This window comes from Propithecus coquereli, unplaced genomic scaffold, assembly GCF_000956105.1.
Source record: "Propithecus coquereli isolate 6110/MARCELLA unplaced genomic scaffold, Pcoq_1.0 Scaffold42, whole genome shotgun sequence".
Taxonomy (NCBI): domain Eukaryota; kingdom Metazoa; phylum Chordata; class Mammalia; order Primates; family Indriidae; genus Propithecus; species Propithecus coquereli.
In genome coordinates, this window is record NW_012149952.1 from 6,723,847 (window position 1) to 6,750,018 (window position 26,172).

Sequence of the window (26,172 nt, forward strand, 5' to 3'; positions counted from 1 at the left end):
ACTGTGAGTGATTTCTGAACACTCATTATAATGACTTTGTGTTTGTTCTAACAGTAACTGTTCCTGAAGTTTAGCAATTCACACACTGCTCTACAATGGAGGACAGAGCACTTTCACATAGGATAAAACTGAAACCTGAGACAGAGGAAAATGCATGAAAAGAACCACTTTTGTACCAGCTGACATTTCTGATTTATCATAAAGTAAGTAAATTATAAGTCATTACATATTAATTATCTATAGTTTGACAAAAGTTTACGTGGACTTAAATTCATCTTATGCATGTTTTATGGTAGGAACATGATTATCAAAAAATCAAAGTTCCTTATTAAACGTGTAACAAAATTCTACTTACCTGGACTTTCAACATTAACAGGAAACTTGGTGGGGAATGGGTCAGATGAGAGAATGGAAGGGAGCAGAGGATAGGGAGATAGCTTCTATACACTTATGTAGAAATTTGATTCTGAGATATCATTTAATACAATGAAGCAAAGCACAAACTCAGTTCTTAATTAAGGTCTATTGTACAATACATAATGGAAATACAAATTATGTTGATTCAAATTGTGTTAGTATGTTTTTTTGGTGGCTGAAGGCCAACAGCTAGTGTTAGTACAGATGGATCCTAAAACAAGGATATGTGGATGACTGGAATATCTATCTGCAAACAGTTCTTCAGAGTTTGGAATGGTAGGCCTGTAAATCTAGAGAGAAAGTTATTTTAGCAATCACAGTATTTCATTTTACAAGAATACTAGCAATCATCAACTCCCCTTTCCTCTGGCCCAGTGGTGTAAAACCTCATCTTAGGGAGGATAAAAGGAGGTATCTCCTAGTGTTTGTTGCTATGGCTATAGTTTTTATTCATCATACAAGGTTTAGCTTCTAATCTAGGCTAGCTTGAGAGAAACACGCAGGTTTTAAATGATTCTGTAGAGAAAGAGTTCCCACAACACACTGAACTTCCAGTAAAGTCACTGTAGACACTAACTTTTAATAAGGGGAGGGAATTCAGCCTTCTCTTACTACCCTTTTCAATTGTATTAGCAGGAGATTCACACACACATAAATCAGGGAAGGTAAGCAATGAAAAAGACTCATTAGCAAACTCATCTGTCTGACATGTGCTACCAAAGTTAGTGCCTAAGCTCCCTGAACTTCAAGACTTTTTCTTCTTACAGAGTAAGACAGTGTTGGCTGCTCATAGAAGGATGACAATGAGACAAGAAACAGGTACTTTGTGACATGAGGTGGTCACTGGCTGACTTGTTTCCAGAGGCAACTGGTAAAAAGGTTAAATGTTAGAAACTTCCACCCCAATGAAACCCTTGACTTATGAGTCATAGCTTTGATGCCTAGGTCAAGAAAGAGCCAGTCTAGTTGATTAAGTTTTTAAGATGCTCTGATTTTCAGTGGGGTGCTAAGAGGTAGCCACAATTTAAGAGGACAGTTTCTTCACTTCCCACAGGATACCTCCTTTCATTCCTCAGAGTTGTCTCCTATCAAGTGACAGTTTGCAGAGGTAAAAAACAAGAACGAAAATAAAAAACAAAAACAAACAAAGCATGACTTAAAGAGAAGCCAATATAAAGTGGAAGAGTTCTTTTAGGTTTAGGGAATGCAATGCCATAGGAAGGTCATGAGCTATGTCCCACTCTCAGCTGAAAGTACTTTATAAATGTAAATGTCTTATAAATGCTATTTAAAAGTTAAGGAATATGACAACTTACATTGATAGATATAATGGGAGTACTACTAGACTGGCAAAGAGGACTCAGAAATGTAGTTGAGAAAGTTGCTACACATGTAGATTGAAAATATCAGGGCTGGGTAAGGAAGCTGCCCATAGGAACAGAAGAACTTGAGGCATATGTAGTAACACCATTTCCAGTGGCAGATCAGTGAAACCTCCCATTTTGGTTTGTAATCTCTGATTCAGAATAGCAACCTAATCACATCACATATATACTAGTGTTAGGCTAAAGATGTCACTTGAGTACAAGCAGAGAGGTGTGTCAACCTTAACCTGAAATCAGAGTCCTCTGTTACCTTTAAAGCTGCCATTTATAAAGATGACTAAATGGGTTCGATAAAAGAAGCTCGGAAATTTCAAAGCTCCAATGTAACACCAGGCAGCTTCTAGCCTCAACTGTCAAGACACTCTAATAAATGTAAGACAGCCCTAATATTACTAACACTAGAAGCACAGGTCAGTAATTATTGTTGTACCCAAGACTAGCTAGCTTAGAGAAGTAAACTTATAATTATCCCAGCTACATTTCCACTACTAAGGTTTCCATCCAGCAGAATGCATTCAAGACTCTACACATGCACATTTTTTACTCTTTTGACAGCAGGTGGTCTGGACACAGTGACAGGCTATAGAACACATCTTAGTGTTTCATTAGGGCCTTGTTGTGACCATGGGAGCTTGGCGCTATTTAATTCTGGCTAAATTCCAAATCAATAACTTGTTAAAGAAAAACTGTCCCCTTGAGGGGCTACCAGAGTAAAAAGTTACCAACCTCAGCTTGTTTGCACCAAACGCTGATGTTTTTACGCTGGGCTTTTGTGAAGTGGTCCCATGCCTTCTGTTTGGAGGCAGAATGGTACACAGCCACTATCTGCTCAACTGCAGCATTGAATGAGCAGGTGGATTGGGCCAGGGTATCATCCAGGGATGGCAAAAGAGAGGAGAAAAGAAATAAAAGAGAAGCATCAGGCTTGTTGTATCTTCTTGTTATGACACTATACTAGGTTGTGGTTGTACTTAGCAAAAGCTACATGTGTGGGGGTACTGAGATTTTATTGGGGACTCAAAGAGATGTCAATATACAGAAAGAAAAAAGGGAACTCCAGAAGGTTTGGGGTAAAATGATGACTAAAGTTTTGATACAGGCAGTGTGTATTCATGCAGTCAGGAGATGCAAGAGTTGTAGTAAACGTATAAACTTTCAGTAGTAAATTTTAGTTTAGTACTTGTGTTTAGTTTAGTACTACTGACACCACACAGCATGGAAGCAAATGGCAAACTGTACCAACAACTTTCTACCACTGGCTTCTTTCATAAACAAGCCTTATGAAATAAAGTTGGAAGTTTCATTTCAACAGAATTCATCCTTTTACTATTCTGAGGTATCTTTTGCCAGAAGCATCTATCAAAACCTAAGATGAATTGAATCTCTTTTAAGTCTACCTAGATATGCTTGTTGACTGGAGAAATATATGTTTTATGGAAGAATACTGTGTAAGTACAGTATTAAAGAGTATTTTCCAGAGTCGCTTAAAATGTCAAATGGGGAAATGTGTAAAAATATTCTGGGGCATTATCCTAATCAGTTCAAGAGAGGTGAAACTTAGACATGACTCTTTTGCGAAAAGAAAAGCAGGACAAGAGCCCCTACCTGGTGGAGTGTTCACGGGAAGAAAATCCAGAGGTGTTATTTTTCTCTTTACAGCTCTGTTTGTACCCTGTCCTCTAGTGATTTAAGGATTTATATTCCCATGATGCTTGCTGCTCTCTTTTTCTACTTATTCTGAAGTCCTGAAGACATGTACTTTCACCTCCTGGATTTTATGCCCATGTATGCTTTCAAAATACAAATGGCAAATGAAACAACTCCTCCTTAATACCAATTATGTATGAGTCAAATATGAGAAGTCAAGTATGGCAAGAGTAGACCATAATTGCTTAAAAGCAAAATCATAAAATTGTACCCTTATTCTTAAGGTAAATACAGTTACTTGCTGAAAAGACATGAGTGGATAATTTTATAATATGGTGAACAAAAAACATTACTTGGGACTTTATTTGACCTGCCTCACTTAAGAGACCTGGTTAGATTTGGAGTGGTACTTTTTTTTGAAAATGGCCATTTCGGTGGCTTCTCACCCCATCAAAGTGTCTATGACCTCCAGCAAAAGTAGTGGAAGAAAGAAAACTAAGTACTAAATATAGAAGTAGCAAATTTGGTTTTTATTCAATTACCTTGGGAAATAAAATTATATATTTATCACTAAAATAGAGTTTATAGAAAACATATTACATGATGATTAATAATACAAACCTGAAGAAAAGCAGCTTTATATTGCTAATGCTACATCCTAACTTCAGGAATAAAATACCCAACCCTCCACTGAGGCCTGGGGCTGTAAAATTATAGGATGTGGCCTAAGTATAATATCTGTGTTTCTAAGGAGCTGAAGTAGATATACCAGAATAAATGAAAATAGGAGGTTCCCACATGTATCCTGTGAAATTGGAGCTTGCTTGAGCATTTGGTAATATAAGGAGAGCAGAAGGTAGTGAAGAAGGGAGCCTGGGCCCTTGACACAGGATGGCTCTGTCGTTCTGGGCTCCTGTGTAGAGCAAGTGGTGACTTAAGTGAAATGTCCTCTCACACTTCCAGCAGAACTCTTAATTCCACTCACATTGAATGAGAATTCCAGAAAGGGCCTGCTTGAACTTCTCCTTTGCTTCTTCCATGTCTTTCTCGTGGGCCGCTTTCTCGTTCACCAGGCGGCGGACATGGCTGTTGGCCGACTGGATCATGGAATAGAAGTTATTGGCACTGCGACGGTTTACCTCTCCTCGCTCTATCCAAGTGAGCAAAGTCTGCACAGCCTCTGAGAATTTGGAATCATCTGAAAAAAAAGCGAATCATCAAAGGTAACCAAAATCTATTTTCCCAACCTGCTGGCAAGGAGGACACCGTGGCTTTTTGGCAGTGGTGGTAAATGAATTGCTGAGGATAAGGAGCCACACATACACATATGTGCACACGCAGGCAGCAGGCAGGCAGACAGTAAGAATGAAAGGCTCAAAAGTAGTTGGATTGTTTATGGTCTATGAAGAGTTCTGAAAAAGAAATATTTCTTCTTTCCTTAAAAAAACTTTTCTGTACTGATACTATAGTTTTCACATATCACCAATTTCTTAACCTCTGTGTATGTGTGTGTGTGTGTGTGTGTGTGTGTGTGAGAGAGAGAGAGAGAGAGAGAGAGAGAGAGAGAGAGAGAGAGGCAAAGAGAGAGAGAGAGAGAGAGAGAGAGATGAATTAGTGAGGAAACTTTAGAATTCTACAATCCTGTGTTTTAATGTGGAAAAGCAAACTTGAGTCCTTAGTTTAACTTGAATTTGACAGTAAATTTACCCTGGAATTAGAGTGTTAGAAGGAGCCTTAGGAAAGAGTTAAGTGGGTAATTCTTTAGGTATAAAAAGTTACATCTCTGACCTTCCACAGTATCATTCCTGCATCCAATTCACAGGCCCAGGATTTCCACTCAGTCCCAGTCACAATCTATTTTGATGCAATTCATTTTATTTCTGTATTTCTCCATGTCTTTTTTCTCTTGCCTGAGGAATTATCCACCAAGTGGATTTCTGCAGCTAGTTAGGAATTATTCTCTGATTACTTAAGATAGTAGCACAGCTTTTCCAAAGCTTCTGGTCCAGCTCCCCAAGATAGCCAATTATTCTGCTGTTAAAGACTGACGGGGACAGTCCATTCGCATCCCACTGAAGCCCCATTCTAGGGGTATCCCTCTCTGGCCAGAAACCCTTATGTCAAGTGGAAATTTCTCTCACAACAATTTGAAGTTCTTGCCTCTTGTCCTTTTTTGTGTGTGTGCAGACATATAACAAGAGGTCAGCCTCCCCTTTAGAGCAGTTTTTCATTTTATTACTTAGATACTTATGTTCATGCTCAGTTTTTGCTTCTCTTGAGGGACATATATACTACAACCAGCAAATTCATTTTTTTGTTGTTTTTTATTTTTGTTTTTAACTTAAACTGATTTGTTTGCTATTTTGTGAATAGGCAAGTTTGGGATCTGGCATTTTACCAATGCTTTCAGCCTTTTGAGTTTTTCAAAATGTACCATTATTTCTGTCTTTATTCTGGACTCTATGTTTATCACTTTTCCCTTGCAGGAAGTCAAAATCGATCAGAAGAGATTTCTTAACATTTCTTAAATGTGTGAATCCCTTAGGCTATGTGGTGTAAACAAGTCTGGTGAATGAGACCTATTTGGAAAGTGGAATTAGCAGTATCTTGCTGAGCTGAGAGCACAAGAAACAGGGAAAATTCATACCATTACAGCGGGGTTGGTGTCATCAATAAGATCAATAGGACACCAGTACTCATTCAATAAAATCAACCATACTCAGAAGATGAGAAAGACTAGATTTGAGCTACTAAGACAGGAGATCAGGCAGGGCAATTAATGTTAAATTAGCAAAATGGCTCTGGGAGTCAAACAAGGGGAACAGGAATCAAAACAGATGGGAAAGCAGTCTGATTTAGCCATGTTTAAAAGTTCCCATAGTCACTGTTAGAAATAATTTTGCCTTTTTAAGTAACAAAAAAGTCTTTTTTTAGTTGATGGTAGCTAAGTCATTGAGTAATTTATGAAGAATGTATGAGTACTTTCTGGACCTTCACTTTCTCATCTTTAAAATGGGGATTTTACCAGAGTTTTCCAGAGTCACATCAAGTTCTATCATCCTGATTCACTCATTTGACTTAGAATTCAAAACTAACTTGGATCTCGTATGAAAGGGGATGCTTACAGGTCCCAAGTCATAGATCACACCTAAAATTCTCTGATGTGGAAAAGTGGGAAAAACCTGTTTTTTCCTAGTCAGCTGATGTATGGAGAGAAAAAAATGCTATCCCTTGAGACAATGAAGGAACAGAGACACAGGTGGCAGGGACAAATTTCCTGGTTCTTTAGTTACTAGGTATACCTCTCTATCTGCAAGGCTCCAAGACAAGAAATTCTTAGAATCCATTAGTGGAAAATTCAAAGGGTAACTGCCAACAACATAATTGTATTTATTAAAGTCCCCTAAAGACAAGCATTCTTTTAATCATGAAGCTTGCCTTCCACACCTTTTAGTTTTTCAGCAACAATGCTGCATTCGTGATCTGAATAGTGGACCACTGGGGGTGGGGATGGTGGACGCAATCTTTCTTCTTCCATCCTTCTACGGTGGCGCTCCTCTCTGGCTAGCATACGCTGTTTACACTCCCACTCATACAGGTCATCTCGAGCCTGTGCAAAATCAACGTGGAGCCGGCCTGTGTCCTTCTTGTCAGTACTAGAGCCCAGGCGAATGCGGTAACCTAAGTTCACAAGAGGAAGAGAGAGGAGTGAGTGGACAACTGTAAATACCTTTCCAAGTTCAGTATTTCAGATGCAACTGCAGCAGTTCCAGGCGACCACATAACCCCAAAATCTCTCCCCATGCCTAGCAAGGTGAATCATCAAAAGACTTGGATTACAGTCTCATCTCTTATAATAGTTCACTATTCTATAGGTTAGGTCAGTCTTGTTCTTAAGAGTTTCATTCCTCCATCTACCACTTTACCTCTGGCTAAGGGTGGCTCTGTGGGTAACGGTATCAAGAATGAGTCTTATATGGCACCAAGGGCTGGGAGGAATGGAAAAGGTAGCCCCAAACTATGGGGTCTTTAAAGAACTTCAAGAGTGTCAGTCATATCATCACACAGAATTTGGTAAAACTTAAATACATTAACTTGGTATTTCAATCCCTAAAATTGCTTCCTAGAAACATTTTGCAACTCCAAACCGTATTTTCTGGAGAAAAATTAAATATGATGGGAAGTGGTATGTGACTCAGATTACATGTAATTTGGGATCTTTAAAAAAAAAAAGAGGTAGTGTGATTGTAATATGGTGGTATAGGACTAGGATTCAGAAAACCAGGATTCAACTCACTACCTCCACTTTTTTGTGTTGGCTATACTGCCCAAGTCATGTCTCTTAACAAAAAATGGAAAAAAATTTAAGTGCTTTTTAAATTTCAGGAGCTGAGTTAGATATTTCCACATGCATTTATATCATTTCATTCTCAGCACAAGCTTGCAGGGTAAACATTTTACCAAAGAGAAAACAGCATCAAAGATGTTAGAGAGGTTAAGTGGCTTGCCCTGGGTCAAACAAATAGAAAATGGTAGAGCTGGGACTTGAATCTAGGGTGTTAGACTCCAAATCCTTTGCGTTTTCCGCTATTCCAACGTGCCTCTCAAAAATAATACCCACCGTGGACTTCTGCTTCTGGCTAAGATAGAGTAACAGGGGTTAGATTTAACCTTCTTCCATAAACAACTTAAAATATAGACAAAATATACGAAATAATGGTTTTTAAGACACTGGACATTAGACAATGGAGACAGTGATAATTGAGAGACAAGAACCAAATGAAGTGATCCCTACAATTGCCCCAGCTTATTGCCTGGAGAGAGTTTCCAGGCTTTAGCACAGGGAGGGGAACTCAGGCAAAGCATAGTGGTCTCCCCACATTGAGGAGATTGAACTGGGAGTTAAGGGAGACTATGGCAAATTGAGTTCATAAGGCAGAGTATCAGAAAGAAGAAAGCTGCACAGAGAAAGAACTTCAGAGATCTGCAGAGGGTCCTCCACTATTATTTAGCTGAGTATTAATGTCTACATATATGTGGGAACTACCTGGGCATAAGAGGTAACAAACTCTGGGGCTCCCATAGGGGTGGGAATAGTTCCTTTTCCCACCAGCCAGAGTAGAAAAACTCATACTTCATAGAGTATTGGGTAATCAGAAGGGTTTTGCCTTAATAGTGGAGAAAAATTAATCCTAGACTAAACAGCTATGATCCCTCAGAACAAAGATTAAGAAGCAAGACCTAAAAGGACCAAAACTTTCCCAAGTTATATAACTGCATTCCAGAACAAATCTCAAGAATATTTATAGAAATAAAAATATCTTTCACCACATAAGGTAAAATTTATAATGTCTGGTATCCAATAAAAAATTACCTGGTATGCAAAGAAACAGGAAAATGTGACTCATAACAAAGATTAAAAATCAGTCAATCCAAAAAGACCCAGAAGTAACACAGATAATATAATCAACAGGTAAGGACATAAAAACAACTATTAAAATTGAATTTCGTATTGTCAAGCTAGAGAAAAGATTGAACATATTAAGTAGAAACACAAAGGATCTAAAAAGAGTCAAAATCAAACTTCTAGAGATTTAAACTACAATATTTAAGTTGAAAAAATTCTCTGGGTAGAACTGATGGCAAATTAGAAATTGCATAAGAAAGATTGATGAACTTGAAGACACAGCAATAGAAACTATCCATAATGAAATACAGGAATAAAAAGACTGAAAAAAAAAATGAAGAGAGTACCAGTGAGCTGTGAGACAACTTCAAGGGGCCTAATATATGCTTAATTGGAGCCATGAAAGAGAGGGTAGAGGGGAGGGAACAAAAATATATTTGAAGAAATAAGGGGAGAAAATTTCCCAAATTTGATGAAAACTCACAGATCCAAGAAGTTCAATGAACCCCAAGCGTGAGAAACATGAAGGAAATTACATCAAGACACATCATAATCTAATTGTTCAATAGTAGCAATAAAGAGAATATCTTAAAAGCATTCATAGACAAAAGACACATTACGTACAGAGAAACAAGGATAGCATCATATTTCTTATTGGATACAATGAAGCAAGAAGGTATTGGAAAAACATCTGAGGGGGTGGGGGAAACAACTGTTAGCCTAGAATTCTATACCCAGAAAATTATCTTTAAAAAATAAAGGTGAAGTAAATTCTTTTTCAAACATATAAGTGCTGAAAGAATTCATCAGGAGCCAATCTGTGCTACAAAAAATGTTAAAGGAAATTCAAGCATAGGGAAAATGATACCAAATGGAAATCTGGATCTGTACAAAGGAAGAAAGAGCATACATAATGTATGACTCTATTTATATAAAGTTCTAGAAAATGCACACTAATCTGACAGGGAACAGATAAATGGCTGCCTGAGGAGGCAGTGGGGAGGGGTAGGAGGACAGGATTTCAAAAGGATGTGAAGGAAGCTTTTGGGGGTGGTGAACATATTCATATTTTGATTGTTACTGATAGTTTCATGGCTGTATATATATATATAATGTTAAATAATTATATTTTTGAAATACGTAAAGGTCATTGTATGTCAATTATTATACCTTGATAAAGCTGTTATTAAAAAAATAATACCCAGTAACACTAAAACTTCCACATATTCTTTTTAGAAAGAAGAAACATAAATACGTTTCATAAGCCAACTTTTCTAGGGCCCTTTACAGTTTACAATGTACTGGCACATCCATTCATCTTATCTGATCATCTGAGCCATAAGAAAAATGGGGCTACCAATGATTACCTTGCCTATTCTCCCAGAATTATAGAGAAGATCAAAGGAGGACAATATGAAAGCTCTAAATAAACCCCAGTAATGATGCCGTGATGCTATGGAGTGTGTATGCTGTGCACCGTGCCAGCTCCCAAAGGTGCTCCAACTCCCACAGGGAAAAAAAATGATCGCCACATTTTCTAGCCCTCTTTTTAAGGGATTTTTGTTTGCTTTAACTTCTTTCTTTTACAATGTGAGATAATAGCCACCTCACTGAGGAGATTTCTTGCACTTGTGAATTTTCAGGGAGCAGGTTCAAATTTAAAGAGCAAAATTTAGTTGTTTTTACATCATTGGTTGAGATCCCATTTCCTTTGGCAGCCATAAGAATGTCTCTAGGAGGTGGCTATTAACAGAGAGCTGATTTTAGTGATGTTTAGATGGATGCTTCCTGAGCAGTATGCCTTCTTTTATGTCTAAGTATGCAGAGCTTTTTGAGACCTTTATGTTCTTATTAAAATAGTCTATTGTGGAATGCTCTATTATTGTCACTAAGTGCTGTCGAATCTTTGGTAGTTAGATTCTACAGCACTTAGCAACTGTAATAAGAGTATTCTACATCTACCTCCTCCTTTCCTTGCCCATGTTACTAATCTACTTTTTCAAACCCTCCTTACCTTTTCCCTGGCCTATTGCAACAGGCTTCTAACTTACCTCCCTCCTCTCCTGTTTTCTCTTTTCTCCTCTAATGCAGTTTTACACAGAGCTGTCAAATTAATCTTTCAGAAACAATTATTTTCCTTTTTCAAAAATTTCTTCAACAATTCCCTATTACCTGAGGAATAAAGACCCAACTGTTAAGCCTTTCACAGTGTGCTAACAACTGATGTTTTTCCTCCTCCTCTCATGTCTACTTAGTACACAAACGACTGCTCACTGTTTCCTGAATGTTTGCCAAAGTTTACCAGCTTTGTCCCTTTGCTCATGGTGTTTCTATGCCCCATTGTCCACAAGACTTTGTCCAAATGCTACCTTTCTTACTACCCCAGTTAGGAGTCAGAAATATTCTCATTCTCCCACCCTTCCCCCTGCCTCCACTTCTATGGCACTTACAGCTTTCAAACTCTTATTATCAGTGAATGTGTCGTATCAGTATCTTGAGTAATGCCTGGCACTAAATAAATGTTTCTTTAATAAATGAACGTATGACTGCATATTAACCTTAAGTTCCTTAAGGGGAAAAGCTAGGTTTTACTCATTTTCTGGTCTGTACAGTATCTAGCACAACATTTTACACAAAGGAGATGTCCAATAAGTGCCTGTTATATGAACAAAGATGCTCCCATCATAAAAAGTCTAGCACTGGGCCCAATTCTTCCAAACCATTACTCTTAAACAAGAAAGTAGTTAATTGTTCTATCTCTTTCCAATTACCCTGTCTTCTTCCTTCTGGCTTGTCTACTGCCCCACAAAGAACAATATCAATTCAAACTAAGCAAAAGATCAGCCATGAAATTTTATCTTGAGACCAACCCACAAGGCAAGAAGATGATTAATTTTATAATAATCATCAGAAATCATTCCAATTCCAATTCCTTGCTCCAGTCACTCTGCTACAGTTTGAATATTTGTCACCTCTAAAACTTAGGTTGAAATTAATCCCCAATGTGGTAGTATTGAGAGGTGGGGCTTTTAAGAGGTAGTTGGGTCATGAGGGCTGCCCTCATGAATGGATTAATCCATTCGTGGATTAATGGGTTATCATGGGAGTACGACTATTGGTTTTATAAGAAGAGGAAGAGAGACCTGAGCTAGCACTTTCAGCACCCTCACCATGTGATGTCCTGCACCACCTGAGAACTCTGCTGAGAGTCCCCACCAGCAAGAAGACTCTCACCAAATGCACACACTTGACCTTAGACTTCCCAGCCTCTATAACTATAAGATATAAATTAGTTTTCTTTATAAATTACCCGGTTTCAGATATTCTAAGTACCAGAAAACAGACTAAAACACACCTCAAATCTGAACTTTCATGATGAACAGGAGATTTTATGCAAAGTAGTTCCTACTGTCTCCACTCCAACCACTGTATTATATAAGGTGCTATCTTCCTGGATTAGACTAGTGTTACAGTTGGTTAATTTAGCTCCCAGTCACCACCCTTGCCTATACCCCTCTGTCCATCTTCTACTGAGAAGTAACATTTGCAAAATGCAAATCAGATCATGTCACTCTATTCCTTAAAATTCTCCAGTGGCTTCTAGAATAAAACTCACTACCAGAGTTTACAGGGTCCAATATGATTTGGTATTGCCTATCTCTCAGACTTCATTTCCCTCCACCCTCTCTTCTGTTTACTGTGCTCCAGCCATGCTAACCTATCCTCCACTTTAACATGCTAAATCCACTTTTCTCTCAGGGCCTTTGGCTTGCTGTTCCTTATTTTGGAATGCTCTTCCTCAAGATGTTCACATGGCCACCTCCCTTTATGTCATTCAAGTTTCAGTTCAAATGTCAGAGAAGACTTCCTTTCCTAACAAGCCTGGGTACATTAGCCATTTTAATCTTCTTTGGAGCACTCATCAGTACTGATAATTAACTTCTTTATTTGTTTTTATATATTATATTTTTACATCTTGAGAATGTAATATCTTTGATGTCAGGAAGTCTGTCTGTCATGGTCTTTGCTGTATCCCCAGCAACCTAGTATTCTGCCTAGCAGTCAATAAATATTTGGTAGCTAACTGACTTCCATAACTATTTTTAAACATCTACTTTTGTGCCAGGTTATGTGCTAGGTGCTGGGGGATTCAACATTAAGTAAGATACAGTCCCTGCCCTTAAGGAGTTCACATTCTGGTGGGGGAGATGGATGTGAAAAGAAGTCCTAGCCTGGTGCAATAGGTATCATGTTGGGAGGAAGCACCAGGTGCCATGAAAGCATTAAGGAAGGGGTGCCTAAAGCAGCCCAGGGCAGAGTGGGGATATAAGTCAGAGAAAGATTTCCGGGGGGGGGGGCAGTTTGCTTGAGCTGGAGCTTTAGAGTGTGAAGGGTGTGAAAATGTGTGTGTGTGGTAGATAGGGGTGGACAAGGCGATTCTAATCAGAGGAAAATGCATAAAACACCATGGTACACTATGGGAACCGAAATTCATTTATTGTGGTTGGGATATGGCGTGTGAGGGAAGGACTGGGAGATGATACTGAGGTAGAGCACACAATCAAGGCTTTTAGATCCCACATGTAAGGAGTTTGGTGTTATTCCATAGACAATTGGGAGCTACTGAAGAGCTTTAAAGGAAAAGGTTGGGTGGGAACACACATTTTCCATCTCTGAAGGCAGAAGAGGGTAACGTTAAACCCAAACTTTAGCTGCAACAGATGCAAATACTCCAATCCCCAATAGCTGCATTGTGCCTGGGGGGAGGGCACAATCCCAACATCCAAACACCTACCAGACAGATAAAGGGCTTTGTCCACCATGTACTCCTCAGCAAAGCGGATGTGACAGAAGTTCTTTTTGCTCTTCCGAATGGCAATGATCTCTCCACACTGCTCAAACACTTCCACGATGATTTGTTCTGTGCCATTTTCAGGCAGACCACCCACAAATACTGTTTTGCATCCTGGTGGTCTTTCTCGGGTTGCAGGAGGTGGAAGATCTGAGCGTAAGGGCAAAAGCATTTGAAATTAAAATGTTTGCTTGGGACAGACCTCTTTGAAATCTAACATTTCCCAGAGATAACGCTACCATCCCCATCAAAGTTTTGCCTAAGAGTGGCCGAAGTATGTGGCCTCCAAGGTGCTCATCTCTGCTTCACAGAAATTGGTTGCACAAACCTAAAGATCATTTTACTCAATGATTTAGTGACCATGATGTCTAGACGCTAAAGAGGCCCATCTGTATGCCCCATCCAGAGTTCTTTAGTTTTGTTCCTTACTTTTGTTGTGACAATCTGGCTATGCCAAATCTTCAGTCATTTATATTAAAATGACAGTTAGTAGAAGAAAATCCCACTCAGTTTAAAGTCTTATTTATTTTCAGGAGTTCTCAGAACCAGGGTCTCTGAAAGAGGGTTTGTTTAATTCAGACTGTAGTTACTATATTCACTCTGTTCATGCTTACTGAAAGAACTGTTTCAAGATTAATTTGACAATGATGGGGTGAATATTTACAAAAATGTTTACAGCTATTAGAATGATTTTGTTTAACAAAGTCAGTCAGAGTATAAGCCATCCCTTTTATGTTTTTGTTTTTTAATACCAGTGAGCCCTTCCTCAAATTCCTTACTGGAGAGGTGAGGTCCAGAGCCAACCTTGCAGCATTCAGAGGGAAGTATGAAGGACAGCAGAGAAAGTAAGCTCATCTGGGAAATCATTAACTAAAGTGAGATAAATTTGGCCATAGAAAGTCATTAAAAATCTACTTAATGAGATGATTCTCCCTCTGCTTCAAAAAATATGCCCTCATCTTATACTAATATATAAAGTCTCTTCTATCTGCCAGCTCTTTATTTCTATTTATATGTATCAGAGCATTTTCCAAGCAAACTCCTACAGTTCATAGCCCAACAAAACAAAGCATGGTGGTCATGGGTTTTCTAGTGTTGGTTGTACCTGCAAGGATTTATTTTGTGTAATCCGTTCTTTCCATTCAGCTCTTAAGAACAATTCTCCCAGCTCAAGATTTGGAGAGCTCAACAACCAGTGATTACAGCTCACATGCAAAAATAAATGAGTCTTGCTCATAGATTAGGCCAAGGTCCCCAATTTGAGTCTTATCCAAATGGGCAAGCAGTTGATTTGGGAGCTTCCTCGGATATTAGCATTTCTAGCGTCCTCACTTTGCTATGACTCTGTCTTATTGGTGTTGCTAAGAATCATCAGTTTCTCATGATGCTCTCTTTTCCTCTATTTAGTCAATAAAAAGAATACAGCTATTCAAGGAACTTACAAACTTTCTGTTAATTTTTTAAAGTCTTTAATTTCAAGAGCTCATTGTATTTTTTTTTTTGTTGTTGTTGTTTCATAGAGAGGTTTAGAGGGGAAGAGAAAACAACCTAGGGAGCAGGAATCTGAAATGTCTTAATCATGGCCACTGAAGAGGTTGCAGTTCTACCAAAAAAGGGGACGATGAGGTCCAGAGTTGCTTGAGACTTATGATTTTGAGTTTTTTTTAGAACTGAAAGGGATTCTAGCCATCACACTTCCAGTGATTCTTAACTCAGGCAGCACATTAGAGTCAATTTGGGAATTAAACAAACAATGCCTTGGCCCCACCCCAATGAGTCTGATTTAATTAGTCTGAGGTGCAGCCTGTGCATTAGTTTTTTTTTTGTTGTTGTTGTGTTTTAAGCTCCTTGGGAAGTTCTAATATCTTGCTAGAGTTGAAACCACTTAATCTAAATCTCTGATATTACAGAGGAAAATTAGCTGAGTGAGATTAAATGTCTCATTCAAGGTTACCACGTTAGATAGAAAAAGAAGAAACATGAACTTGGAGCAGGTAAACCTGGATTTAAATCTTAACTTAATTACTATCTGTATGATTTGGGGACAATTATATAACCTATGAAAATCTCTTTTTTTCATTTTTAAAATAGGAATACTATTGCCTACCTTACAAGGGTTACTGTAGTGTAATTGATAATATACTATCTATATTCCATGTGACACAATGCCTAGCACTTGATAGGTTCCCAATAAATAGTAGTCATTATAGTGTTATTGTTATATACTATTATAGAATCCATGTTTCCTAATTCCCAATCTGGGGCTTTCTAAAATCTTACCAGAAGTCTGAAGTGAAGTGGTAGCTAAGACCTAAACTTCTAAACTCCCAGTTCCTTTGCTTTACCTAGATCTTTAGACAAGCCTGGGTTTGAGGAGGAATCACTTACAGATAGAGGAATCTATAGCTCTGAAGACACATATGGCATTGACCATGGAACACAACCCAGCCACTGACTACACAGGTAAAGAATTCTAAAGAGCATTTATATAGTTAGAGCTACGTTTTAAAATCATAGGCTTTAGAATAAAATACTGTTTTAGAATAAAAAGCTTATAAAGTTTACTATTTAGGGGAATTATTAGATGGTAAAGAATCCTTTTGTGAACCAAATAGTCACCTTTTTATATCATTTGAGTTTACTCAGGTTTACCTTTAGGTCCACTGAGAAACTCTAAGGAGTGTCTGGTTACTGCTGCAGTTACATGTAACACTGAAAACACAAAGGCTCCTTCCCCTGGCTACATTTGTGGGATTTAAAAATTCTGTGATTAAGTCATCCCCCTATTTAGATGCTGTGATTTTTCTGTGGTGACTATCTGCTAATTAAAAGGGCATAAAAGCCACTAAGAGTAATGTCAAGAATGCTGGAGATTTATTTATTTTTCTTGGGTAAATGTAGAAAGCGTCTTTGATAGCATTTGCTGAGATTTAGGTGCATGCCACCAAGCAAGGCAATGGGTTGTACTATCTTCCTTAATGGATAGTACCCATCCCTTAATTAACAGTTCAAAGTACTTTGTTGTCTGGGCCTGATTTTCTAATCCCACTGAAATACAGTGATCAGGATACAGCAACGATAACCCCATAGGATAGCAAATTCAAAGCCCACCTATTAATCAGGTAATGTGCTAAGCTCTGTAGCACTGAAATCACTACTCAGGATGGAGACAAAGAAAACTCCCATGTAAAAAGATTCATGATAACTGGGAATATAAAGAACTCTAACCTCTGGTAATGGAACAGGAGGAGCTTCTAGCAATTCTAATTACATCTAAGCATCCACTCTGGGGAGCTATGTTTGGGCAATCAGCATTAGGATCAGAGTCACTGCTGATCTTTGAGAAATAAGGCAGGGAGCAACATAGAGAATCTATAATCCACTTGCATCTTGCTTTTCAAAGAAGCATCACAGATCACTCAGCTGGTTTGCCAGATTTTATATATTGTAAAGTCTCTGAGTTGATTTTATTAGACAGCTCAAGATTGAAGGCCTCTTGGACAATCAGCAGGGTTCAAATGTATTGTAATGTAATCCCAACAGATTAGAAAGAATCAGAAGGCTGGTGAATCATTTATTAATGATCAATTTACCCATTTTTTCTAATTCTCTTTATAGAATCCAGCCCTGAGAGCCAAAATGGGCTCTACCTGTTTTGATATGGTAAAATGAAAAAATTGCCCTTGCTCTTTTTTTGGCTCCTGATTTCCCGTTTGCCTGGACAAAGACAGCAGATGATATTCCGCCATTTATTCCCTGTTCACTGTTATTTACCAGTAGACTCAAAATGTAACCTTTCCATACAGAAGGTCTAGCAGCTGAAGTGAGAAATCTTGGCAAAATCTACTTCTCTGAAGAGATGGTACTGCCCTCTTTTCTCACCACTGAGAACTGCTAATTTGGAATTCAGTAAAACTCTGATAGCCACTCTGCGGAAAAAAAAAAAAAAAGTAAGTGTGTTCCAGAGAGCTTTATTTGCCCTATCTCCAACTCCTGGGAATCAAAGGATGTTGCTTCTAGAACAATGGGGTAATCACTTACCATTTATCTTTAGTAGACTGGTGCTTGGTCTGCTCCAATATAATTTGATCCATTGAATTTTTAGACAAGGTCTGATTTTGCCTAGTCTACATCAGAGAGGTTAAGTTACTTACCAGTGATCTAATGGCTATTTAGACACAAGACCTGTGTCTCTTTAGAACTTGAACACTTAACCATTATCCAGTGAAGGTACAAAGCTCTATGTGCTAGCTACCAATTGGTTCTTGTTTTTCCTAATACATTTTCAGGGGCTTTTGCCTATGCAAATAATTATTGTGGTAGCTGCATTTTTAATGTAGAGAATCATAATTTTAGAGCTGGATGAAACCTTAGAGGTATCTATACTAATTTAACCTAACATTCTTGCTTTACAGAAAAGAAAATGGAGACCCAAGAAGGTTATATGACTAGACCAAGATCCTACAACTAGTTAGTGAGAGAGCTGGGAATAGAACACTCTGATAGTCTGTCCACTATACCATAATATCATTTGTTTGTACATTTGATGTAGATTCATCTAGAAAAGTCTAGTAGGCAGTTGGCTATATGTGTATGATGCTCAGAAAAGAGATATAGAATAAAAATATAGATTTGAAGTTGTCAGCATGTGATAATTTCTACCACATTACTCCATACTTTCTTGGTTTGCTTTCTAGACCTCTGACCCCTCCTCCTGTCACAATCCATCTATACATTCCTCACTCCCTCCATCATTCAACAAATATTTATTGAATACCTACTATGTATCAGATACTTTTCTATATTCTGGAAATACATTGGTGAACAAAACAGACAAAAATCTCCACCTTTCTAGCGTTTATATTCTACGAATTACATAGTTTGGTAAAAGGTAATAAATGTTATATAAAAAATAATGAAGATAAGTAGAATTAGGAGTATGGCAGGGAGAGCTTCGCTTTTAAATAGGTTATCAGGGTCATTGAGAAAGTGACATTTGCTCAAAGACTTGCAAGAGGTGAGAGTGTTAGCCATGGAGATATTTAGGGGAATAGTATTCGAGACAGAGGGAAGGGCCAGTGCAAAGGCCCTGTGATGAGAGAGTGCTTGAAGTACTCATGGAACAGCGTGGTCAGTGTGACTAGAACAGAGTGAGTGATGGGGAGGAGAGTAGGAAATAAAGTCAAAGACGCAATGTTGGGGGGATCATATATGACCTTCTATACCATTAAAAGGACTTTGGCCTTTATTGCAAGTGAAATGGTGAAATGGGGAGACATTAAATGGTTTTGAGCAGAGGAGTGACATGATCTGACTTAGGTTTTAAAAGGATTATTCTGCTTGTTCTGTTGAGAATAGACTGTAGGGTTCGGGGTAAAGGAGGAAGACTAATTAGAAGGCTATTGCAATAGTTCAGAAAATGAATCATGGCAGATACAAACTCAATCACAGCAGTGGTTATTGTGAGAGTGGGAGGATTCTAGATATATATTTTAAGGTAGACCAACATAATTTTCTAACATTAAATGTGGTATGTGAGGAAAAGAAAGTAGCCAAGAATGACTCCTAAGTTTTGGCCTGAGCAACTGAAAGGATGCTGTTGCCACTACCTGAGATGGGGAAGGATACTGGTGGAGCAGTTTGGGGGGCGAATATTAGGAGTTTAATTTTGAACATGTTAAGTTTGAGATGTCTGTTTGAATTTTTAGTGGAGATATCAAGTAGGTAGTTGGATATGAGTTTGGGGTTAAGAGGCTGCAACTGAGCAAGAAATATAAATTTGGATATCATTGGCATATATGCTAGATAGCTTTTAAGCCATGAGATTGGATGAGATCACCAAAGGCATGAATGTAGATACAGAAGAGGTCAAAGGACTGAGCCATGGGGCTCTCTAATGATAAGAAGTCAGGGTAACAGAAGGTTATCAGCAAAGGAGACTTAGAAGGAGCAACCAGTGGAATAGGAGGAAAACCAATAGTATGGTGTCCTGGAACCTAAGTGAAGAAAGTATAGCAAAGAGTATATAACATATATGCATAACATATATGTTATATGTTGTCATTAGTTCAATTAGGAATAGAGTTGAGAATTGACCACCGGATTTAGCGCTGGATTTAAGGTCATCAGTGTTCTTAAGTAAGGGCCATTTTGATAGAGAGGTATGGACAAAAGCATGAACGAAGGGGATTTAAGAGAAAAGAGAGGAAGTGGAAACAGCTAGTATAGATTGTCTTTTGAGGACTTTTGTTGCTAAGAAGTATACAGAAATGAAAACTTCCCTAGCTCTTTTAAATTTTGAAATGTTGAATTCCTCAGGGTATTGTATGTGGTCTTCTTTTATCAGTTCATATAATCTCTCTGGTGATCTCAGTCATTCTTACACTTTTAAATGATGTAAGGTTTAAGAAGGATGAAGGAGTCAATAGTACTAAATATAGTAGGGAGATATAGTAAATTTAAGAACTAAAAAGTATCCATTGGATTTGTCAACCAATATTTAAGTGGAAATACATTAGAGTGATTCGCCATGGTTTTAATTCCATGTACTTTCCATGTGGAAGTGTTCTAGGAGAGGGTACACTTGAAGTTGGGCTGGAGGAGAGTGTGAGGGGTGTGAGGTCAGGAAGCAGTTGAATCTAACTAAAGGATGGGTATGTGGCAAGTAGAAATGATGGATTGAAGATAGTCACATGAAACAGATCAGTGAAAGGTTTTTGAGGTCAGGAGTTGGACTATGAATCTGGGGACAATGGGAGCCCCAGGACAATTTTATGGTTCTGTATATGTGACAAGCACTTGGATGAAGTGTCAGGTGGGACAGAGGGGAAGGAATTAATGGCAAAGACATTTTTTAATAAAGCATCAAGATTGGGAAAGCAGATTAGATCGTGAATAAAGAGACTGTAAGAGTCCCTGAATCACAGGATCTTGCTGAGAGGAGTTTCCGAGGCCACTGAATGCAAGAGAATATACTAGAGGTAGGCAGGAGTAAGGAGTGGGGTTTATAATCAGGGCCTTATCAGGCAGGGGTGGTGGGCTGTGGAGAAGATAAGGGGTTTGGTCACACCAAATCCCTGTTCTTCCTTTCTTACCCTGCTCTTCCTATCTTATCCTGCTCTTCCTATCTTACCCTCACAAAGTGAAGTCTTAGAGCTGTTAACAAAAATGACACTTTTGCCATGATTTCAGCAGAGAACTAAGGGAGGTACCTTTGTTAGTGTTTTCCCCACCCAAGTAATCCAAGCCCCATTTTAACAAAGTTCAAGTTCTAAAAAGCAAACAGAACACCAGTTTACTTTAAGCTGTGTCAGCAATATTATGTTTGAATTCAATTCCAAGGCCAAGTTCCCTCCCAGAAGCCACCACTTTACTGGCACTAATTGCCCTGTCAGCATTCTTAATATAAGGATGAAGAACTAAAAGACTGAGCTGTGAAGGTGAAATGTTACCTACTCACTCTGTGAGCTTTCCAACTCAGAACTGAGAAGGCATGGCTACAGGTGGCAAAAGATAAAAAATGTATTTGAGAGATATCTGTCTGTTTCTTTTACTAGAGGCTATCAAAAGTTAGAGCCTCTTTAAGCCATATATTCCTACATTCATTTAAAGACTGTTCAACAATGTGATCTATGTGTCATAAACAAGGCATCTATGCTGTTTGGAAATTTAGAAACTGAACATCCTATAAAGTCAACTATTGCACTCAACCTGGACATTACAGGTTATGAGCTATTCTCTTAGCTTAGACTTGATCAAGACCTGGTATAGTTGATTATTGACAAATGAATGATTAAATCAGCATAATTCTACCTTTTCATATGCAGGAGGTTTTAACACAGGCAATGCCTAAATTCATGGCTTTTGACATTAAAAACATACTAACAAGGATGCACAGCTTTCTGCAATCCAAAAGGAATACACTGAAAGAAAGGCAAAAAAGGTCATTGTCTATTTGGAGGGACAGCAGAACTAAGAGTAAGAGACAAAGATATAACAGTGCTTCTCATTCACCTAGGCTCTAAACACAAATCTAGGAACGGCCATTTGAGCTGGCAAGTAAGGCCTACAAAGGACATATTATCCTCTATTCCCTAATTCTCCTTGTGACATGCTAGCTCTTCTCCCAATACAGTCTTCTGAGATGCTGCCCTCCTAGATTTCTTATTGGTCTGGAAGGATGTCTGCTGTTGACAACCAAGTTCAAAAATCAGAAGAAGGCATTAAGACCATTTTTCACTAGCAAAAGGGGCCAAGATGATCTGTCCAACCAACCCTGACTGATTCTACAATCCTCTCAGCATTGAGCAGACCATACTAAGTAGAATCTGGGTCCTTGCGAGGGCCTCATTCCGTGATTAACTGATTTCTATTTAAGGTAGGAAATGAAATATTTGTCTGAAGTCACGTGTCAAATGTTCATATTTATCTTGATAAGGCAAGGTCACTTGATCTATGACCTAAACCCCTGAGTTTATCCCTTAACAAACAGCTCTAATCTTTGTACTACAACAATGGCTCTGTTGGTATGCCACCCAGCACCACTAGAACTATGGAAGAATCATTAATGAGGCTTAGGTTACATGCAGAAGTAGCTTTTACTCATTTAAAGTATTTAAAACCCCAAACGGATCTGGAAAAAAAGCTTGAGTCAATTATTGTTGTTGCTACATTTTAACTGAAATATGGCTACCATATCTTTACAGATGTTTTGAAGCAAATCTAAGGAGAAGCATATTCATTACTGACAATTCAAGTTCCTAGATCATTTCCACATGAACTGCATTGAACTAGATTGCTACAAGTAGTTTGACTTAGTCTCACTATTCGTCTTTGCCCTTCCAGTAAGTTGAACCACACCTCACTTGCATGTTGTAGCCCATTTGTTGAAGAGCAATAGTTCCAGTGGTGTGTGAATAGGTGGTAGTGATGGAAGAGAAGATTCTCAGCACCAAATAGATATTCTCGTGTGTGTTAGGTAGCTTCAGACCACGCTCTCTCTGCTACCACCAGCATGTATGCCAGTTATGAAAAAGAAAGACTGCAAATGATGATGTTGAGCAATTTGTGTCGGTTGCCTCCTTCTGTATGAACACACTTGAATTCTTCACTAGACAGTTTAGAGACATGTTGCATCATTTGTACTGCAACCAGCAGACAAAAATCTACTGTTGTGTGCATAAAATTCAGCCTTTCCTAGTAAGAGAAAATTTTCTTGCCTTCTGTGTTTTAGGTGAAGCTTCTGTACATGCATCTATGAAGCCCTTGGGTATAGTTTTGGAAAAGAAGAAAGCTTTCTTATACACTAAAACATTGTGACTTGTGTGAGAAAAAAGCAGAATATTACTTGGATTTGGAGGGAAGAGCGTGCAGCTTTTACAGTGTATGATCTCCTTTACTACTGGCATATCTGGAGGAATTGGTGGAGGTACTATTCCCAATCCAGGCATCATTGGAGTTATTGGTGGAATTCCAGTCATCATTCCAAGAGCAGGATCAAAATCTAGAAAAGGAGAGGGAAGAGAGAACATTAAATGACACCATGCACAAGGCAAGGATAAGTGGAGGCACGTTACCTTATAAGATCAAATCAAAGGTCTTTCTATAAGACAAAGGCAAAATATTTTAAAAACATGGTACTCAGTATTCCCAGGTCTTAAATATTATATTATAGTTATGCATTTTCCTTTTAGGATGGCACTGTTTGCTTTGTTTGACAGGGCCTATTTAAGTCTCTACATCTCATTTTGACATCCAAGGTCTTTCATAGCATGACTGTGCCTTGTCTATTGATCTTGCCTCTACTAGTTTCAAACACACACCCTCTGTTCCATTCCAGTAAGGCTTCTTGCTGTCCTTTGTACACACTTCCTGTCTTTTTACAGTACAGTATGGTGTTAAAAGCCCACAGTTTGGAGGACCAGGCAGACCTGGAAGCTAGTTCTACCATTTGCTTAGCAGGACGAACTTCCATTTCCTCATCTGCAAAATAGGGTTAATACCACCTACCTTACAGGGAGCTGTGAGGAGTAAACAAAATGATGAATCTAATGTGCTTAACACAGCACATAGCACAAAAAGTTTCAATAAATAACTACTCTCTGTGTCTTTGTTCATGTTGTTTTCTCTGCCTGGAATCATCTGAGCCTCTGCAAATTCTCCCCATGCTTTAAGGTCTGGCTTAATTGTCACCTTCATTGAAGAGCCCTTTCCAGATAATTCTGATTCATTCTTAACTCTGTATTCAAAAATCGTTTGTTCTACACTCATTGCTACTGAATTTTATTTTATTTCGCATCATCATTTGTTTTATTCAGGCATGCTTCTAGAATGTGTGAGGGCACCCACACAAGTATTTTTTGTGGGGCCCATCTATGTACACAATTTGATTCACTCCAAATCAGTGTCGACAGAATTTTGGTGGTACAATCTCATGTGATATCATGAAAGAAATACCACACCAGCCAGCTAGAGTGGTTTACTTGCCAGGCCACTCTCATGGAATCAAGACTCTGGGGAGGATTCCACAGGCATGAGTCCTAAAGCTTCCTGGTGCATCTAGTTGACTGTACATGTGGGGTAGAGGATTAGAGAGCACCCCAAGGGGGAGAAATTCAGACTGGGACCCACATGGGTCTAGTTCAAGACTGGGGCTTCTTACTCAGATGACATTGCCCACTCTGGTCAGTCCTACACACTGGAGGGGAACTTAGAAAATTTCAGGAAATGTGCTTCTTATGATCAGAACATAGGCAGGACCCACTCTGGACTCAGAGCACCTGCCCTGATGACACTGCCTGCCTGGCCAGTGTTTTGAATTGGAGAGGGACTTAGAAAATAGGGAGGTAGGCATTCCAAAGCATAGGGCCCCCTGAGGGGTGGGCCCAGGACAGAAACCCCACTTGCTTTGGTCTAAGGGTTGTACTGATTTCACTGTTTAAATTTTGTCTCTATATCAAAATGCCATTTCTTTGAGAGAAGGGAATATACTCTATTCCTTTGTTTCCTCACCTCTGCCTTCACTATAGAACCATGCACAGTGGACTATAAACAAAGTATTGCATAACGAGTTCTGGTAATGCAGTTGCAGTTGCAGTAGCAGTAGTAGGCCCTACTCCCAAAGACTTCACCATGCGTACCACACAGGCCAGACCGGCAATACCTGTAAGCATGTCCTCAAGGTAGCCCTGAAGTCCCTTAGGTAGCTCTCTAAGATGCTGGAAGAGGTGGACCTAAATAGCAGGAAGAACCTGTGATTCCCACGGAAGCAGAACTTCAGGTCCAACAATCCCAGTAAGAGGGAGTCCTGTGACTCGGGCACATGGGCATCCTTTATTGCAAAACCAGCCCGAGCAAGCTAGGGCATTCCCCATCCTCTCACGTGCCTGTCATTCTGAGATATCAAGGCTCTGGAAATGTTTGGGAAGAAAAAAAACTCTCTCAAGAGGAATTTTTACCCTTATGAAAATATTTACTTTTAGCCCTCTTACGTCATCTCACCCAACATGCGCGTGTGTATGCATGCAAACACACACACCTTCCTTCCCCCCTCCCTCCTGTGGTTCTCATACCTCTACTCTCCTCCACATAGTAGTTACATGACCTTGAGAGAAGTTTATTAAGTTTTTTAATATCTGTGTGCCTCCATCTCGTTTTCAGTAAAAGTGGGGATAAATAATGACATTTAGCTTAAAGGATGAAAGGACAGAGAAGATATGAAGACATCTGGCATGACAGGTAGTCCTGACAGGTAAGTTTCCTTCCTTCCATTCAAAATGTGCAAACCCACACTGATAAATTTACTGATTCAGGCATTCATTCCCACATTCCACAAACATTCGTGATAGACTTCCTATATGTCAGGCTCTATGCAGTTGTGTAGTGGGTGGTGTCTAGGTTTCCCTTTCCATCTTGGAGAACTTAAGGCCCCAGATACCCTGTCATCCTATGCTATAGAATAAGGGCACTGTGGTTAAGAATGCCATTTATGTCTTTGGAAAATTTGATTTCTCGTGCAGAAGATTTTAGAGAAATTGTTAACATTATCTCACCCATTTACAAACTGTCAATTTTCTTTAGGAAAAGATCAGATTAGATCGTGTGCCAACCAAACAATCCCATCTATTTTCCCCCTCCTACTGAAATGTTTGTCTTCCTTTTATTGTTCTGCCTGTCTCCTCATTGTTATTCATATAGCTCTGTCACTCACAACTCCACCTTACCACAGATTACAGAAACATCAGTTCATTAAACAAGTTCTGCAACTTTGACTGAGAAGGAAATTCCTGTCTCCATGTACTGTCTACTAATAAATAGAGACAAACAAAAAACAAGTACACAGGATAAATATAACTCCTGACTCATGTACTTACCGCTCTGTTGTTTGGTATGATTACATTAATATTTTATAAATTCATTTAAAACAAATGTATTCATGACATATGGCTAAAGCCAGAGAAAATAAA

General features: G+C 38.8%; 1 protein-coding gene across 3 annotated transcripts in view; it reads right to left on the reverse strand.

Annotated features, from left to right (window-relative positions):
• Positions 1-26,172, reverse strand: part of ENOX2 (ecto-NOX disulfide-thiol exchanger 2) — a 329,989-nt gene that overhangs the window by 42,879 nt on the left and 260,938 nt on the right. For all 3 annotated transcript variants that reach the window (XM_012653274.1, XM_012653275.1, XM_012653276.1), the window contains 5 exons: positions 23,055-23,210; positions 13,652-13,858; positions 6,897-7,130; positions 4,435-4,647; positions 2,529-2,635 (listed from right to left, as the gene is read on the reverse strand). In XM_012653274.1, coding sequence (XP_012508728.1) covers positions 2,529-2,635; positions 4,435-4,647; positions 6,897-7,130; positions 13,652-13,858; positions 23,055-23,210 — 917 coding nt within the window. The remainder of the gene's footprint in view (positions 1-2,528; positions 2,636-4,434; positions 4,648-6,896; positions 7,131-13,651; positions 13,859-23,054; positions 23,211-26,172) is intronic.